General features: G+C 39.2%; 1 protein-coding gene across 2 annotated transcripts in view; it reads left to right on the forward strand.

Annotated features, from left to right (window-relative positions):
• Positions 1-834: 834 nt before the first annotated feature.
• LOC130708465 (stimulated by retinoic acid gene 6 protein-like) overlaps positions 835-12284 on the forward strand; it is a 72160-nt gene continuing 60710 nt past the window's right edge. For both annotated transcript variants that reach the window (XM_057548947.1, XM_057548948.1), the window contains exon 1: positions 835-942. In XM_057548947.1, the coding sequence (XP_057404930.1) occupies positions 923-942 (20 nt within the window). In that variant the 5' untranslated portion in view covers positions 835-922. The remainder of the gene's footprint in view (positions 943-12284) is intronic.

The raw sequence follows: 12284 nt of genomic DNA on the forward strand, positions 1-12284 counted from the left end.
TTACAATAGACCTTTATTTCTTGCTTATGGACAGTTGGTGTAGAGGACAGCTTCCTCTACATGGTGATTCAGGGACTCAGGCTCCTTCCCATCCCATTCCTTTTGGGCCTTTGAATCCTAAACCAGCAGGTGCGGAAGGAGAGGGTAGAAAAAACACACTTGCTTCTTAACTGTCTTAGCCCAGAAGTAACACACATCACTTCTGCTCACATCCCATTGGTAGCCTTGATCCCGTGTTTATTCCTAGACTCCTTGGTGGGCTGGGGAGTATGCCCCCTGGCTGGGCAGGTCCTTGCCAGCAACAGCTTCACTTTACGGCAAGGGAGCAGGAATTCCTTGTGGACAGCTAGCCCCGGTTTTGCCACGTGGGTGGGGTTCAGTTTTGAACTTTTCTCCAGCCACTTCTCCCAGCAAATTGTCTTGTTTCCAAGGAGAATCTTGGAGCCAGTGGTGCTAGTTTCCTAGTTTATTGCCTTGAGGCAGAGTCCTGCTTTATTGCCTGTAATAATTCTTACAGCTAGCCGAAGAGGCCTCAGCTTCTGGGCAGAGCTCCGGTAGCTCAAGGAGCCAGTGCCCACAGCCAGTGAGGGCTAAAAGAGACAGCAAGAGTCTTGGAGAGAGGAACTAGGAGGGCAGTTCCTGCTTTTGCATGAAAAAGCACGGGAAGGGCAGTAGAGCAGAAGAATAGCCAGTAGTGTTCCCAAACAAGGAAGGAGGCCACCCACTTGCTGTCATTTCTCTGGTAAATATTTGACTGGATGTTTGCCTTTAGCCGAGGTTTTATTTTTGGGCTCTGTGAAGGGAACTGGGCAGAACGTCAGAACATCAGAAGCAGTCATCACCAAGAGGCAAGAGAAGCCCAAAGAACAATCCAGAGAAGCAGATTGCTCACCAGCGCTGCAGGCAGTGCTTTTCTACCAAGATGCTTTCCTCAAACGCAAGGTGAGTTATCAGGGTCAGGCTTGAGACAAGTCATGCTGGACAACTGTATGTTCCTGGCAACTGTATTCTTCTTCTTCTTTTTTTTTTTTGGCCATGCCCTGACCAGGGATTGAACCTGGACCCCTGCCAGTGAGAGCACCGAGTCCTAACCACTGTACCGCCAGGGAGTTCCCCCTTTTTTTTAATTAAAATTTTAATTGATGTATAGTTGAGGTACAGTATTAGTTACAGGTGTACAATGATTCACAATTTTTAAGTGAATACCCTCCAAATCCATCCATGTTGTGGCAAATGGCAAAATTTTGTTCTTTTTATGGCTGAATAGTATTCCATTGTACATATGTTCCACATCTTCTTTTTTTTTTTTTTTTTTTGTATAAAAATGTTTTCTTTAATTAAAAGAAATCAGGTCATTTAGATTGGCAGCAGAGAATGATGAATCTACAGAAAAATAGAAAGAAGTATAGTAAGTATCCTAGATCCAAACAGGTTATTTCAAAAGTTCATTAGTATGTATTTCTTTTTTATTTATAGGACCATATTTTAAAATTCCATATATTGATGGTGATTAGGGTTGTAGCCTTGCCCTCCACAATCTTTTTAATTCTCGATTTAGTTGACATATCTGTTTGTAATGAAAAATAGTAAAACAAAATGTTAAAATTTAATTAGCGGGAAAATAAAGCATGTTCAGTTTTTAATGCTATCACATGGAGGCTCTGCTGGTATAAGTAATCAATTTATTCATTATAAGTTGGTGGTAAATAGCTAGACTGTATTCTATCCTTAGTTCTACCACTCACTCACTGTGAGACCTGGGGTAAGTTATTTATTAGCCTCTTTGTGGGAAAAATGATGAATCTACCTCAGAGGGTGTGCAAAATGCTTAGGAAAGTGCCTGGCAGATAATGGCAGCTAGTACTTAATATAGCGAGCAGTGGTTATGCTCTAGATACTGTTTCAGTTGCTGAAGATACAAAAAAGATGAAGTCCCTGTCCTCACAGCACTTACATCCCAATGAAGGAAGACCAGACAAATTTAAAAGAACATGATGATTCACAAAACTTCCAAAGATAACTTCAGGGCATGCCAGTGATTTTTAGTTTAATATGGGATGTTTACTCTCTAAGTCATTATTTTCTTCTTCCTTGATGAAAATGTGTTTCTCACACTATTTGATGATTTATTAGCCATTGTTAACAATTTTTGACTCACAGGTGGAATAGAGAGGGAGGAAGAGACTTTTTTCTGGGAAAGGAAAACAAAAATGGAACAAAAAAGAAATTAAACATAGTGATTTGTCAGTTTAAGCACCCAGTAGTAGAAGGGAAATGTTAAATCATGGTCCATCCGTAAAAGGAAATATTATGCAACCACTAAAAGTCATCATGATATAAAAATATAATGTAAAGCTCAGAAAAAAAAACTGTAGATGCCAAACTGTTTATGCAGTATGATTCCAATTATGTGCACACCCACATTTACTCACAGAGGCTAAGGGAAAAGATTAGAAAGAAATATACCAAATGTTAATAGTGCTAATCTCTGGATGATGGGATTATGGAAGACTTCATTTCCTTAATATTGTTCTGTCTTTGCGTGAATTATTTAATCCTTGCAGGTCTAAATGCCTCTGGGGTGCCAGTGAGGAAGCCCAAGACTTAGAGGAGTTAAGCAACTTGACCAAGGCCCACGGGTGGTGAGTGGGGAGGCCAGGATTCCAAGCCAGAGCCTGACCTCTGTTCTTTCCTTGACCCCCCTCTCATCCTATTAGAGGTGACCTTTGTGAAAGGGCTTCCCCTGGCCTTCCTCCACACACCCGTGGCCCAGCCAGCTTTGAGACTTGTTTATGACACCAAAGGGCCCTCACTGAATCTCACATAGGAGGAGCCAGTGCTGAGGTAATGCTGAGCATCAAGTTATTGGGAAAGAACAGCCAGTATTATGACAAGAGGAGGAAATGGAAGAATGATTTGAGAGAAAGCGGTCTGAAAGGTAAAGCAATATAAAGAGAATACAGGGTAGAGGGTGCTTCAAAGTAAGGGGGTGACAGTAGAATCACATGTTCTAGGTTTTGGACTAGAGAATGAGAACTGAGAAAACACTATGAAAAAGTGCCATTGACTTAATCAGGAGTCAGTGGAACCCCTGAGAATTTGTTGAGCAGAGCAGCCCAGGAGGTGGAGGATGGCCAGTGATGGTGGAAGCTAGTTTGCAGTTGGTAAGGAAATGTTGAGAAGTTTGGTAGCGAGAGAAGGAATGATGGAAGCTGGAAGAGGCTGCAGGTTAATGGCATTAGCTGGTTGATGCATTAAGAGGTTAATGGCAGTTGTGTTCTGTACGTAGGATTTTATGATGATTCATATGACAGTTGTACTCAGGTTTTTGTGATAAAATGAGGTAGTAATGGATGTGAATCACTTTAGAAAGAAGAAAACATTTTAATTTTAGAGGATTAATCAGAAATTACTTGTGAAGTTTTAAGAATATGGTAGGTAAGTATGGGGGATCCTTTTATAAAGCTAAAATATTTTTGCCAGTAAAGAGTAGAAATAATCACTTGGTTCTAAAGATGAACAATTAGATCCTGTTTCTCATGTCTTGTTTCTACAAAGTGAATGAGCTTTTGTAGTTGCAGTTTAAAAAAAGGGTCAGTTTGTATGTGACTGTTCAGCTTCAAAGGAACAATATAGAGTTGAATATACTATGCATTTGAAAAATTGCTTAAGTCAAATGCCTCCAGATGGTGCATGCTGCTGAGTTCACAGCTGTATTTACCTCAAGCTCACAAGATTATCTTCTAATAATTTAAAAATAGCTGGTTAGAAACAGTGGTATAGTCAAATTTCTACTGGTTTTTTTTTTTTTCCACACACACACACTGTATTTTATTTTTACAAGAGATAAATAGACTGACACCAAGCATTGTACATGGATGACCACAACAAAAGCAACAATGATTGCAATTACCAAACATGAAACACACTCATACTATGTCATAATATTGACATTCAGTCCAGTAATCCTCCACTGTAACAGCTCCTTTACTTTGCAGTGAAAATTGATTTGTATATTCTTTGCCTCTGAGTCCTTGTGGGATATTTTTTTTTAATTCAGACAGAAAGTCACAAAAATTATACTCATCCTCATCAGTTCACTCAGTCCCATGTAATTAATTTTTTTTTTTCATCTTGATCTTTTGTTAGCACTTTTATGAGTTCATCAGTTTTTCATTAGAGTTTTGAAAATGCTTATTCATTCAGTTCAGCAGTACAGTCAGTTACCAGAAACCTGTACTTGTCAGAGTCTTTTCCATGAATTTCTTGAAGATGAAACCCTTTTATAGGAACATACTTGCAAAATCATCAGAGTACACCCAGAACTGTCTGTAAATGACAGAAGACTTAAAAATGACCATGGTTAAAGATTTGATGAAAGTTCATAATAATGCAGTTGACAAGAAAATTAGTTATTTCTGAGATATACATTTTAAAGTAATAACTAGGATTATTACTTATAACCTTATACCAGAACATATAAGATTTTTAGAAGTTTCCTGTAATGTCTGAAACATTTATATTAACATAGTTCCATACATATTTCCATACAAATACAAATATAAGATTTTTAGAAATTTCATGTAATGTCTGAAACATTTATATTAACATATTTCCATACATATTTCCATACAAATACAAATATAACATTTTTAGAAATTTCATGTAATGTCTGAAACATTTATATTAACATATTTCCATACAAATAACCCAATGAGAGTTTAGTATTAGTTGTTTTGTTTGTTTTTTTATACTGCAGGTTCTTATTAGGCATCAGTTTTATACACATCAGTGTATACATGTCAATCCCAATCACCCAATTCAGCACACCACCATCCCCACCTCACCGCAGTTTTCCCCCCTTGGTGTCCATATGTCCATTCTCTACATCTGTGTCTCAACTTCTGCCCTGCAAACTGGCTCATCTGTACCATTTTTCTAGGTTCCACATACATGCATTAATATACGATATTTGTTTTTCTCTTTCTGACTTACTTCACTCTGTATGACAGTCTCTAGATCCATCCACGTCTCAACAAATGACTCAATTTCGTTCCTTTTTATGGCTGAGTAATATTCCATTGTATATATGTACCACAACTTCTTTATCCATTCGTCTGTTGATGGGCATTTAGGTTGCTTCCATGACCTGGCTATTGTAAATAGTGCTGCAATGAACATTCGGGTGCATGTGTCCTTTTGAATTACGGTTTTCTCTGGGTATATGCCCAGTAGTGGGATTGCTGGGTCATATGGTAATTCTATTTTTAGTTTTTTAAGGAACCTCCATATTGTTCTCCATAGTGGCTGTATCAATTTACATTCCCACCAACAGTGCAAGAGGGTTCCCTTTTCTCCACACCCTCTCCAGCATTTGTTGTTTGTAGATTTTCTGATGATGCCCATTCTAACAGGAGTGAGGTGATACCTCATTGTAGTTTTGATTTGCATTTCTCTAATAATTAGTGATGTTGAGCATCTTTTCATGTGCTTCGTGGCTGTCTGTATGTCTTCTTTGGAGAAATGTCTATTTAGGTCTTCTGCCCATTTTTGGATTGGGGTGTTTGTTTCTTTGATATTGAGCTGAATGAGCTGTTTATATATTTTGGAGATTAATCCTTTGTCAGTTGATTCATTTGCAAATATTTTCTCCCATTCTGAGGGTTGTCTTTTTGTCTTGTTTATGGTTTCCTTTGCTGTGCAAAAGCTTTGTAGTTTCATTAGGTCCCACTTGTTTATTTTTGTTTTTATTTCCATTACTCTAGGAGGTGGATCAAAAAAGATCTTGCTGTGATTTATGTCAAAGAGTGTTCTTCCTATGTTTTCCTCTAAGAGTTTTATAGTGTCCAGTCTTATATTTAGGTCTCTAATCCATTTTGAGTTTATTTTTGTGTATGGTGTTAGGGAGTATTCTAATTTCATTCTTTTACATGTAGCTGTCCAGTTTTCCCAGCACCACTTATTGAAGAGACTGTCTTTTCTCCATTGTATATCTTTGCCTCCTTTGTCATAGATTAGTTGACCATAGGTGCGTGGGTTAATCTCTGGGCTTTCTATCTTGTTCCATTGATCTATGTTTCTGTTTTTGTGCCAGTACCATATTGTCTTGATTACTGTAGCTTTGTAGTATAGTCTGAAGTCAGGGAGTCTGATTCCTCCAGCTCCATTTTTTTGCCTCAAGACTGCTTTGGCTATTCGGGGTCTTTTGTGTCTCCATACAAATTTTAAGATGATTTGTTCTAGCTCCGTAAAAAATGCCATTGGTAATTTGATAGGGATTGCATTGAATCTGTAGATTGCTTTGGGTAGTATACTCATTTTCACAATGTTGATTCTTCCAATCCAAGAACATGGTATATCTCTCCATCTATTTGTATCATCTTTAATTTCTTTCATCAGTGTCTTATAGTTTTCTGCATACAGGTCTTTTGTCTCCCTAGGTAGGTTTATTCCTAGGTATTTTATTTTTTTTTGTTGCAATGGTAAATGGGAGTGTTTCCATAATTTCTCTTTCAGATTTTTCATCATTAGTGTATAGGAATGCAAGAGATTTCTGTGCATTAATTTTGTAACCTGCAACTTTACCATATTCATTAATTAGCTCTAGCAGTTTTCTGGTGGCAGTTTTAGGATTCTCTATGTATAGTATCATGTCATCCGCAAACAGTGACAGTTTTACTTCTTCTTTTCCAATTTGTATTCCTTTTATTTCTTTTTCTTCTCTGATTGCCGTGGCTAGGACTTCCAGAACTATGTTGAATAATAGTGGTGAGAGTGGACATCCTTGTCTCGTTCCTGATCTTAGAGGAAATGCTTTCAGTTTTTCACCATTGAGAATGATGTTTGCTGTGGGTTTGTCATATATGGCCTTTATTATGTTGAGGTAGGTTCCCTCTATGCCCACTTTCTGGAGAGTTTTTATCAGAAATGGGTGTTGAATTTTGTCAAAAGCTTTTTCTGCATCTATTGAGATGATCATATGGTTTTTATTCTTCAATTTGTTAATATGGTGTATCACATTGATTGATTTGCGTATATTGAAGAATCCTTGCATCCCTGGGATAAATCCCACTTGATCGTGGTGTATGATCCTTTTAATGTGTTGTTGGATTCTGTTTGCTAGTATTTTGTTGAGGATTTTTGCATCTATATTCATCAGTGATATTGGTCTGTAATTTTCTTTTTTTGTAGTGTCTTTGTCTGGTTTTGGTATCAGGGCGATGGTGGCCTCATAGAATGAGTTTGGGAGTGTTCCTTCTTCTGCAATTTTTTGGAAGAGTTTGAGAAGGATGGGTGTTAGCTCTTCTCTAAATGTTTGATAGAATTCACCTGTGAAGCCATCTGGTCCTGGACTTTTGTTTGTTGGAAGATTTTTAATCACAGTTTCAATTTCATTACTTGTGATTGGTCTGTTGATATTTTCTGTTTCTTCCTTATTCAGTCTTGGAAGGTTATACCTTTCTAAGAATTTGTCCATTTCTTCCAGGTTGTCCATTTTATTGGCATAAAGTTGCTTGTAGTAGTCTCTTAGGATGTTTTGTATTTCTGCGGTGTCTGTTGTAACTTCTCCTTTTTCGTTTCTGATTTTACTGATTTGAGTCCTCTCCCTCTTTTTCTTGATGAGTCTGGCTAATGGCTTATCAATTTTGTTTATCTTCTCAAAGAACCAACTTTTAGTTTTATTGATCTTTGCTATTGTTTTCTTTGTTTCTATTTCATTTATTTCTGCTCTGATCTTTATGATTTCTTTCCTTCTGCTAACTTTGGGTTTTGTTTGTTCTTCTTTCTCTAGTTTCTTTAGGTGTAAGGTTAGATTGTTTACTTGAGATTTTTCTTGTTTCTTTAGGTAGGCTTGTATAGCTATAAACTTCCCTCTTAGAACCGCTTTTGCTGCATCCCATAGGTTTTGGGTCGTCGTGTTTTCATTGTCATTTGTCTCTAGGTATTTTTTTATTTCCTGTTTGATTTCTTCAGTGATCTCTTGGTTATTTAGTAACGTATTGTTTAGCCTCCATGTGTTTGTCTTTTTTACGTTTTTTTCCCTGTAATTCATTTCTAATCTCATAGCGTTGTGGTCAGAAAAGATGCTTGATATGATTTCAATTTTCTTAAATTTACTGAGGCTTGATTTGTGACCCAAGATGTGATCTATCCTGGAGAATGTTCCGTGCGCACTTGAGAAGAACGTGTAATCTGCCGTTTTTGGATGGAATGTCCTATATATATCAATTAAATCTATCTGGTCTATTGTGTCATTTAAAGCTTGTGTTTCCTTATTTATTTTCATTTTGGATGATCTGTCCATTGGTGTAAGTGAGGTGTTAAAGTCCCCCACTATTATTGTGTTACTGTCGATTTCCTCTTTTATAGCTGTTAGCAGTTGCCTTATGTATTGAGGTGCTCCTATGTTGGGTGCATATATATTTATAATTGTTATATCTTCTTCTTGGATTGATCCCTGGATCATTATGTAGTGTCCTTCCTTGTCTCTTGTAACATTCTTTATTTTAAAGTCTATTTTATCTGATATGAGTATAGCTACTCCAGCTTTCTTTTGATTTCCATTTGCATGGAATATCTTTTTCCATCCCCTCACTTTCAGTCTGTATGTGTCCCTAGGTCTGAAGTGGGTCTCTTGTAGACAGCATATATATGGGTCTTGTTTTTGTATCCATTCAGCCAGTCTATGTCTTTTGGTTGGGGCATTTAATCCATTCACGTTTAAGGTAATTATCGATATGTATGTTCCTATGACCATTTTCTTAATTGTTTTGGGTTTGTTTTTGTAGGTCCTTTTCTTCTCTTGTGTTTCCCACTTAGAGAAGTTCCTTTAGCATTTGTTGTAGAGCTGGTTTGGTGGTGCTGAATTCTCTTAGCTTTTGCTTGTCTGTAAAGCTTTTGATTTCTCCATCGAATCTGAATGAGATCCTTGCCGGGTAGAGTAATCTTGGTTGTAGGTTCTTCCCTTTCATCACTTTAAGTATATCATGCCACTCCCTTCTGGCTTGCAGAGTTTCTGCTGAGAAATCAGCTGTTAACCTTATGGGAGTTCCCTTGTATGTTATTTGTCGTTTTTCCCTTGCTGCTTTCAGTAATTTTTCTTTGTCTTTAATTTTTGCCACTTTGATTACTATGTGTCTCGGCGTGTTTCTCCTTGGGTTTATTCTGTATGGGACTCTCTGCGCTTCCTGGACTTGGGTGGCTATTTCCTTTCCCATGTTAGGGAAGTTTTCGACTATAATCTCTTCAAATATTTTCTCTAGTCCTTTCTCTCTCTCTTCTCCTTCTGGGACCCCTATAATGCGAATGTTGTTGCGTTTAATGTTGTCCCAGAGGTCTCTTAGGCTGTCTTCATTTCTTTTCATTCTTTTTTCTTTAGTCTGTTCTGCAGCAGTGAATTCCACCATTCTGTCTTCCAGGTCACTTATCCGTTCTTCTGCCTCAGTTATTCTGCTATTGATTCCTTCTAGTGTAGTTTTCATTTCAGTTATTGTATTGGTCATCTCTGTTTGTTTGTTCTTTAATTCTTCTAGGTCTTTGTTAATCATTTCTTGCATCTTCTCAATCTTTGCCTCCATTCTTATTCCGAGGTCCTGGATCATCTTCACTATCATTATTCTGAATTCTTTTTCTGGAAGGTTGCCTATCTCCACTTCATTTAGTTGTTTTTCTGGGGTTTTTTCTTGTTCCTTCATCTGGTACATAGCCCTCTGCCTTTTCATCTTCTCTGTCTTTCTGTAACTGTGGTTTTTGGACCACAGGCTGCAGGATTGTAGTTTTTCTTGCTTCTGTTGTCTGCCCTCTGGTGGTTGAGGCTATCTAAGAGGCTTGATGGGAGGCTCTGGTGGTGGGTAGAGCTGACTGTTGCTGTGGCGGTCAGAGCTCAGTAAAACCTTAATCCTCTTGACTGTTGATGGGTGGGGCTGGGTTCCCTCCCTGTTGCTGTGGCGGTCAGAGCTCAGTAAAACCTTAATCCACTTGACTGTTGATGGGTGGGGCTGGGTTCCCTCCCTGTTGGTTGTTTTGCCTGAGGCAACCCAACACTGGAGCCTACCCGTGCTCTTTGGTGGGGTTAATGGCAGACTCTGGGAGGGCTCACGCCAAGGAGAACTTCCCAGGACCTCTGCTGCCAGTGTCCTTATCCCCACGGTGAAACAGAGCCACCACTTGCCTCGGCAGGAGACCCCCCAACACCAGCAGGTACGTCTGGTTCAGTCTCCCCCAGGGTCACTGCTCCTTCCCCTGGGTCCCGATGCACACATTACTTTGTGTGTGCCCTCCAAGAGTGGGGTCTCTGTTTCCCCCAGTCCTGTCACAGTCCTGCAATCACTTCCCACTAGACTTCAAAGTCTGATTCTCTAGGAATTCCTCCTCCCGTTGCCGGACCCCCAGGTTGGGAAGCCTGACGTGGGGCTCAGAACCTTCACTCCAGTGGGTGGACTTCTGTGGTATAAGTGTTCGCCAGTCTGTGAGTCATCCACCCAGCAGTTATGGGATTTGATTTTACTCTGATTGCGCCCCTCCTACCGTCTCACTGTGGCTTCTCCTCTGTCCTTGGACATGGGGTATCCTCCTTGGTGAAGTCCAGGGTCTTCCTGTCAATGATTGTCCAGCAGCCAGTTGTGATTCTGGAGCTCTCGCAAGAGGGAGTGAGTGCACGTCCTTCTACTCCGCCATCTTGGTTAATCCTCCTCCACATCTTCTTAATCCATTCATCTGTTGATGGACACTTAGGTTGCTTCCGTATCTTAGCTATTGTGCATAGTGCTGCTATGAACATTGGGGTGCATGTATCTTTTCAAATTAGTGTTTTTGTTATTTTTCTGATATATACCCAGGAGTGGAATTGCTGGGTCATATGGTAGTTCTATTTTTAGTTTTTTGCAAAACCTGGCAACTGTCTTCTTTGCTATGGTGATTCATGGAACCGGGAGGAGGGCATGGTTTACCTAAATTGTAGGCAGCTGGCACAGAGGAAGGAACGATGGGTCAGTGAATAGATTTCTGTTCGTCTTCAGTTTAGAGCCACAGAGTGGAGTGGGAAGAGCACAGATATGGTGTTAGAGGACCTGGGCTTGAGTCCTGGCTCTGTAGTTTCTAGCAGATCTTAAAACCTTGGTTGCCTCATCTATTAATCAGGTGTAATAACCCCTGTCCTACCTAACCCACAGCTTTGTGAAGATCATCTGAGAAAAGAATGTGAAAGGACTTTGAGAGCTGTACAGTCCCATCTAGAAGCGTTCTCACTCAAACATATAAACTTAAACACTTCATTTTAAATGATCCCAGAACTAAAAAGGCTGCTCACAAATAGAACAAAAATTAGAGCCATCACTTCCTGGTGTCATAGTGTTCTCTGTTTGGATTGTCAAGGGATGTTATTGTGGGGAAGGAAAAATAATTTTCCCTCTACCCTTCTAGGTTCTTGACTGAGACACCCCTGTAATAAAAAGATTAACAGGAGAAAAACAAATTTAATAACATGTATGCCTCCTGTATACATGGGAGATACCCAGGAAGATAGAGTAACTCCCCCAAATGGCTAAAGCTGTCACCCTAAATACCATCTTCAGCTAAAGACAAAAGAAAATGTTGGGGTTGAGGAGTTAGGTATAGGAGGTTATCAGGAAAAGCACAGTAAACAAGGGTAAGGTCATTATGCAGATTTAAATAATTGTTTTCTACATTGATACGAGTTTCTAGAGATAAGGTCATCTTACCTTGTCTACCTTATCTACCATTCCTGGTACAGTGAGGAAGACACCCTTACAAACAAGAGATTTCCCCCATACATGTAAATGTCTCCTACAAAATCTCCATTTTCAGAGCTTCCCCTATGTCTGCAGTTTCTTGAAAATAACCATCTTAAAATAATCCTTATGCTGAAGAGGCGTATCTTGGGGTGACAAATTCTGCCCCCCTTCATCCCACCTTTGAAACTTCAAACAAGTTTCACAGTCCAGAAGCTGAGTTGACAAATTGCTCCATATCTCACTGAACCTGTCTCAGTAGTGAGAATAGGTCAGTTTAGTTAAACAGTTGTGTCTCATTTCAGGAGGTGGTCTTGCAGGTGTGCTCCCAGAGTTAGGCCTAGATAGTGCCAGTGGTCAGGTATTTATTGAGAGGCATTTCTGTGGAAACAGAAGAAAACCAAAGCTTAATGGTTGGAGAAGACTCTAAACCACTTTCTGAGCCCAGGAGGCAGCCAGTCAAGAAGATTTTCTGTATGTTAGGGTTGAAACATCTTTTGCAGTTTGAGTGTCTCTGATGATGTCATCAGGTGT

Source organism: Balaenoptera acutorostrata, chromosome 6 (assembly GCF_949987535.1).
Source record: "Balaenoptera acutorostrata chromosome 6, mBalAcu1.1, whole genome shotgun sequence".
NCBI lineage: Eukaryota > Metazoa > Chordata > Mammalia > Artiodactyla > Balaenopteridae > Balaenoptera > Balaenoptera acutorostrata.